This window comes from Haliaeetus leucocephalus, unplaced genomic scaffold (genome assembly GCF_000737465.1).
Source record: "Haliaeetus leucocephalus isolate CR32 unplaced genomic scaffold, Haliaeetus_leucocephalus-4.0 Scaffold626, whole genome shotgun sequence".
In the NCBI taxonomy this organism is placed as follows: domain Eukaryota; kingdom Metazoa; phylum Chordata; class Aves; order Accipitriformes; family Accipitridae; genus Haliaeetus; species Haliaeetus leucocephalus.
This window is the reverse complement of record NW_010973062.1, coordinates 1753746-1760520: the sequence shown is the minus strand read 5'-3', so window position 1 is coordinate 1760520 and position 6775 is coordinate 1753746. Positions and strand designations below refer to the sequence as shown.

Sequence of the window (6775 nt, the reverse complement as noted above, 5' to 3'; positions counted from 1 at the left end):
TGTCACCACAGCCTTTAATTTCTTCTTGTACATACCATTCACAGTACATTAACAGCCCAAATAATATTGCACTGGATTATTTTAAAATTTTTTCATCTTGCAAGTAGTATTCACTTTTCAAAGCCAACAGATGAACAATTTGGTCAACTTGCACCAAGAAAATTGTTAGATAAGGATCCTATACTTTATTTATACCACATGGATTTGTAACCCCAAAGGGAAATGAGAATGAGCTGTAAACTGTTTCTTTAAGACAGAAAATTAGTAATTCCTTGCTGATTAAATGTAGAAAGACCGGGGAAAAAAATGAAATCTGAAAGTTATCTCATTCCTGTGAGACTGCTTGCTGTATATATAATTATATTCTATACTGTGAAAGTCCATCTACATTTAAAAATCCAGCAGTCTACAGATTAACATGGTAAAAAAAAATAATATATTTTTATGAAAAGAGAAGAAATAGTGTTTGCCTCAGAGGAGAAAGTTTTCAGATTGTGAAGTCATATTTTTTTTTTTTTTTAGGTGCAATCCTTGAGGCAACAAAATGTCTTTTGGCATTTGGCACTCTAATAAGGACAATATTTTAATACTGGCACAAGCTAAAAACAGCACAGAATGACAAAATACAAGACATGAAACAAACTGCAGCCACTGGGATGATGGTAAGCTAGTTTGAACATACGGAGAACTTAAACAGTTTTGCTGAGGAATTGTGAAAGCGTCTGCAAAACCATACTTATTTTTTTCTTTTCTTTTACCAAATAGTAAGTTTTACTAAACTTGGAGGGAGAAAAGAGTTTCAAATGTCCTCTAGAAAATCAGCAGCTGCTGGACAATCAACACGGCGGCTTGTTTAGCCGTCAATAGGCGTGAGGCTCTTTATGACTCAGAGCTCGAGTGCGTGAGGCAGAGCTGGTGGCACTTCGGATCACTTCCATCCATCTGTGAGGAGGCACGAGGAGACACACGAACAAAAGAACGGTCAGTTCCTAAGAAAGAATTTCTTGAAAGATACAGTCTGTGCTGTTAGTTGTACACAGTTTTATTGTCAGTGCCTACAGGAGCATCTTGTTTGCTACTCTACTCCTAAGTCTATCTGAAGTCAAGAGGCTCTAGATCCAAATGACTGCCAAATGCATATATGAAGGGAGGTTTAGAGAGGATAAACATAGGGGACAGGACCCAAAATTCATGAACTTAGTAGTGGTTTTACTTGTTCTGCAGACACCAAATCTCTCTTTTTTTTTTTTTTTTTTTTTTTCCCCCCCCCGGATGATCCAAGTGATGAGCAGTTGAGACCAAACTCTTCATTCTAGAGTGAAAAAATGTAACTTAGCTGCAGTTCCTACTTCTTTTTCCTCGAACTGAGAAAGGGCTTTTGTGTTTTTCCTATTCTACTCCCTTATTTAATCACCTCTTTCCCACAATTTGCCTTATTTATAGTTTTAGACTGACATGGCTAATAATAGCTTTCTTCAATAACAGAGGACATTAAGATTTTTGACATGTTAATGCTTCATATAAAAAAGCTAAATTAGTTCCCAGTATGAACAATGTCAAACCACAATTTAGGAGGAGTAGTGCCTGTTTCCTAGCGCTCTCTGTGTCTGAAATTCAGTGGGAGGTGTGAAAGTTACATGTTGAAGTGGCATAAATACATAGTAAGAACAGCCGCTTCTGTGAAAAATTAGAATTTTATTTCAGGTGTGGATTTTCTGTCTAGTTGTCCTAGAGGGAGTGAAGTTATTCTGAAAAGTCCTGGGATCTGTTTACATGCTTCCTGAAGTCTGAGACATAGAGCTCCCTGTGCAGCCAGCCTGACCAATTTTGACCAGATAATTCCTGCACAGGTTGTGTAGTGATTACTATTACAGCTACCACATTATCAAAACCAACCCCTTGGTTTCTAGCATTATCAGGTGTAAAATTTCTTTTAAAATTTTAAAGGGTTCTTTCTCTAGTTGTGCTGCACTACTTGCCCATATTACTGAATCAATTTACTAAATTTTGCACCTACTAACCTCGTTTGGAAAATTCCCTCTCACAGAAGGCTGACTTACTTACCTTTCAAATGTGTATTCACTTTCAGCCCTGAAGTAGTACACGTGGGATTTGAAATGTAGCTTGAACACATAATCTTTGTGAATGTTTTCAGATTCGGAAGGAATGGTAAGGGAATATCCCAATAAAGGAAGGCTGGCTAAAGGATGATTGTCCTGAAAAGAAATGATGGAAAATGCTGTGAGATCAAATGCCCTTAAGTAAAGAGAGCACATAAGTAAAATGGAAGATAGATACACACTCATTTAAAGGTCATCATCGTGTTTCCACATGCACATGGAAAAAAATACCAGCTTTATGCAATCGTGATGAACTTAATTATCTGGTAGTTTCAGCTGGCCGATCTTTATAGATGCTTCTCGTAAGGGTCTGCTGCAGACTGATCCTATCGGGATTTCCTCATAAAGTTGTCTGAAATCTTGGACTTTTCACTACTTTCAAATTAACGAACATAAAGCTCCATCATCTGGCCTTGGCAGGGCACCATGTATGTTCATCCCAGGCTTGCAAACACCTACTCCTTTAGAAATGTACCAGCCACCCTGCAGCATGCATTGCTTAAGTCCTTTCACTTCACGGCATGGCACGTATGAACAAATCATTTCTTTATCCCACTTATGAGTAGAATATCCTACAATTCATTCTTTTCTTTAGTGCAGAAACCCTATTGTTAGGGATTTCTATAGCAATGAAAGGACAACATAGCAATTGGAATTATTTTGTGCTCAAACACAGAGATTCCAAAGTCCAACAGATTCTAGACAGAAAGCCCCCTACTTTTGCAGTGGGATGTTTGCTCAGATGGATTAATCATTGGCCACTGTTCTCTCTTGTTTGACTTACTTAAGCATTAGTAATGGTAAACAAAATTTGTAAGTCACTATTAAATTTTTTATTGTAATAATCTCAGAATGTGTACAAGAGAAAACTCTTGTTTAAACTCGCACCACAATTTCTGAGCAGCAGTGCTATCTGTTGTACTTTTTAGGGATATGTACTGTGACTGTCCAAATTTTAGGAAACAAGCACGTGTTCCTCAATTGACAAGGGAGCAGACTGAGAACAGGCTCTGCCCCATGTTCCAGCAGCAGTAAAGGCTGTGTAGCTGTGACCAGCACACACACTTATCCCACCTATGCCATCTGTGACCGATGTCCGCTTTTATCTCTGCTACCGCTTTGAAAAAACAAAAGGTCTTCTCCAGCCACACACACTTGTGCAGTCTGTTACCTGGTGCGATTTATAGAAGAACATACAAAAGTTGGTGAACACCACCCAAAGCTTCTGCCACCCGTTGCTGTTTTTGAATTTTCTTAGGAGATTTCCAGACAGCTGGTTCTGAAACAGATCAAAAGTAGCCAAATAAAACAGTGAAAGGTACCTGCAGTTTAATTATCGTAAGAAAAATTATCTGCTTTTATCTGGTTGTATGTGAAAATGTTTTGGTTGAATGGACGTACTTTCTACTACTAAGTAGTACTTCATGTAGCTTTTTTTTGTTTGTAGCTGGGTACTTGCAAAAACTTCAAGCTACTACACTTTTTTTTTTTAATTGAGGTGGCTTTCAGTAATATATTACTAAACATCAGTCTTGTTATCCTAGTCTGCCTTTGTTCTTTTCAAATGATACTTAAATTGAATAATGGAAACAGAAAGTCTGACATGAATTTGTGATGTAAAGGAAAGTTATGACATACTTTAGAATTGCAGATAGAGATTGAGTGCTCAGTACCCGGTGAGTTCACATGGTAACTTTTCAAAGATTTCAAAAGCAAGGACTGTTGATCTTATTCTTAACTGGATTTTGGATATTTTAACAAAAACAAGGAGGAAGCCGTAACCAAGTACAAGTATTTAACAGCTGGCAGTAGAAACCACTCTTCACGTAGTGAAGATGTGAAAGTCCAGTATCATTGTGCCTTGCAAATGAAGGGGAGTTCTCAGTGAATTAGTAATTATTTCCCATTCCTTGTAAGGGCTCTCACCTGGATCAAAATAGCTGTTTACATCATTCTCATTAAGTGATTAGCTTCTGCGTTATATAATCTGTAAAGCTTAATAGTCAAAGTCTGGTGGTCCTAATGTATCTACTACAAATGAAATATTCTTGAAAACGTTCTGTTTTCACCAGTCTTGGATATACATTAAAGCCTTTGCTTTAAATCATCCCATTCTCTGATATCTGGACTGCTGCCTCCTTGCCCTAAATTACAGGTGTACTCCTTAATTTTCTGTTACCTCATTACTCTGGAGGATATCATAAAAGGACAGGCTTTGCATTCGGTACCAGCAGACATATGAAATGGAAACAGGCCGCTGATCACTGATCAGTCCAGCAGGTAGGGAAGTACAGTCACTGACAGAGAGAGGATCTTCTACCACGAGAGAGACAGAAAGGAGGGAGAGACACAAAGAAAATAAACGATAATGCTGAAGTGAGAGCCACCAACAGAATGATGTGAGCATGAGCGTAACCTGCCACGCATGGAACAGCAGTGGAGCTGAAGATGTTTTCACAGAACAACGTATGTTTCCAAGGTGTGTTTGGTCTTCGCTGCTTTGCTTGCATTCATTTGAGGGATGGGAAGGAACGAAAATAAGGAAGAATGAGCACTGATCTCAGACCAAAAGATTTGCCTAACTAAATGTGTTAAGTGTTAGAATTAGTCACTGGTTTAAGTTTTGTATCTATTTATAAGAAGCCCCTGCTTATTCCCTAACTGCTTTAGGGAAAAATACAAGACCTTGTTCTGTGCTGAACTATTCCTCCCTTGCAGGATATAAGGGTATAAAGAGCAGAAAATCCACCTCCTTGGGATCAAAATGAGGCTCTGTAGTTAGTGCTTTCTAGTACAGAATAATTTTCTTTGTCATATTTCAACAATAAACTCACCTTCTGTTTAAAAACAGAGGCAGTTACACGAACTATGAATACGGTGTGTCCTTGCATCTCTACGTTCTGCATCCATACATCTCTAGAGCCACGGTGGCCTGATGTCTGAGAGCTGCCTTGTGAGCCCAAGTCGACTCAGCTTTAAGATTCCTTTTACCATTTCATTGACCATAAATTTCCATTTGATGAGGACTGTTAAAGTACTTGGAGACTGGCTTGGGTGAAGGAAGAACTCCTAAGCCTGCTTACCACCTCATCCTAAAACCTACACTGGACTAGGCTTCTTTCATTTTAATCTTTGAAAAGTCAATGTCTGCATCTCGTCTGTTGAGTACACAATTAGCAAATGTGTATCAAATTGGCTTAGCTGTGATCAGGGGGGAAAAAGGATTCTTATTTTGAGGTGGAAAATGCAAATAAAGAAAAAGCAGATGACACTGAGCAATGAGACAAAGTTCCAGAAAAGATGGCTAGGTAAAGAAAGTACGTTAGTAATACACATAATTAAAACTCTGGCTGCAGCAGCTAAAGACAATATCCTTTCAGCTCGAGCAATGACTTAATGCCTCTGTAACTGAAAGCATTAAGACAGTTTGACCTGCTTTAAATTTGAAAGGGCATCAGCGTTTTTTTTGGACAGTTAGTTCTATGAAAATTACCGCTCTAACTGATTTTACAAAGATGCACTAAGGGAGCAGGTACGTGTTTCCTGACTGATGGTTTATGCCATCGTTTGAGGATCTGGGAGTCAGTTTAATAGGTGTGCCTGAAACTTCCCCAGGAGGAGACAATGGAATAGTGCACTTATTAAAGAGGAGCAAAAAGGAAATTGTCATTCAAGAGCGAGTCGGGAGCTGCAGTTCAGATCGTTCTGAGGCAGATACCTCCACAGCAATACTAAAGTCGATCATTGAAACACTGGTATTTCTGTGCCAGCAGACGTGCACCGTAGTGTTGCCACGGTGTGGTGACTGACGTTCGAGTGAGGTGCGGGATGCACTGAGGTCGTCCTCAGATTCCTGGTCTACAGTAGTTTCATCAGGAGACTCTATGAAATGCAGGGAAAAAGCATCTTTCTTCCTCTATGCAACAACATATATAATTGGAAAAATTAAACAAATAAATTCTGTCCACAATATTGTGAACTAATTTTAAAACACGCTTTTAGAAATAATTTTGTGCAGATGCTAAGTAGATTATTTTTTTTTTTACACGTTTCTGCAAATGTTAGAATCAAAGACTAACTACCATGCTTTCTTGGTGCTTTTAATACCTTCCAAGGGACAGGCACTGCCCAAATCTTTTTAAGCGTAATGATTCCAGGAACTATTTAAGTCACTTCTCTATTCAGTGAAACTTTCTGCTACCGTCAACAAGAACATTAAAATGCCACATATATAAATCTATATGCATATATAAATCAACTTCAAATGTATCAGTTCGACCTGTGGCCAGCATTCTTCACGACTTTGCTTAGAAGCAGTCACCAATCATACTGACGAAAGTGAGTAAAACCTGCTCTCTAGCATTTACTTACTATTGTCAGGTGGGCTGCTAGCCAGTAACTCTGGGGCAGGGCCACTGCTTTTCTCTGCCAGGTCTATTGCCATCTGAATGTCCTCAGTCCATTTGTCCATTTCAGCGCGGGTACTAAAAATGACAATTCAGGTTTTATTCACTTTCACACAGGCTGAAAGCAAACTCTAAGAAATAGTCACAAGCTGAGCTTACTTTTAATTTAAATAAATAAATAAAGACACAAGATACTAGGTTTTTTTCCTAATAACTTAGTTTTCCTTCTGACTTGCACAATTGCTACTC

At 38.5% G+C, this 6775-nt stretch overlaps 1 protein-coding gene across 1 annotated transcript in view; it reads right to left on the bottom strand.

Moving 5' to 3' along the window:
• Positions 1 to 6775, bottom strand: part of FARP1 (FERM, RhoGEF (ARHGEF) and pleckstrin domain protein 1 (chondrocyte-derived)) — a 166941-nt gene continuing 160166 nt past the window's right edge. Inside the window, exons 22-26 of the mRNA XM_010578291.1 lie at positions 6492 to 6604; positions 5839 to 6002; positions 3292 to 3399; positions 2065 to 2216; positions 1 to 942 (exon numbers count right to left, since the gene is read on the bottom strand). Coding sequence (XP_010576593.1) covers positions 861 to 942; positions 2065 to 2216; positions 3292 to 3399; positions 5839 to 6002; positions 6492 to 6604 — 619 coding nt within the window. The 3' untranslated portion in view covers positions 1 to 860. The remainder of the gene's footprint in view (positions 943 to 2064; positions 2217 to 3291; positions 3400 to 5838; positions 6003 to 6491; positions 6605 to 6775) is intronic.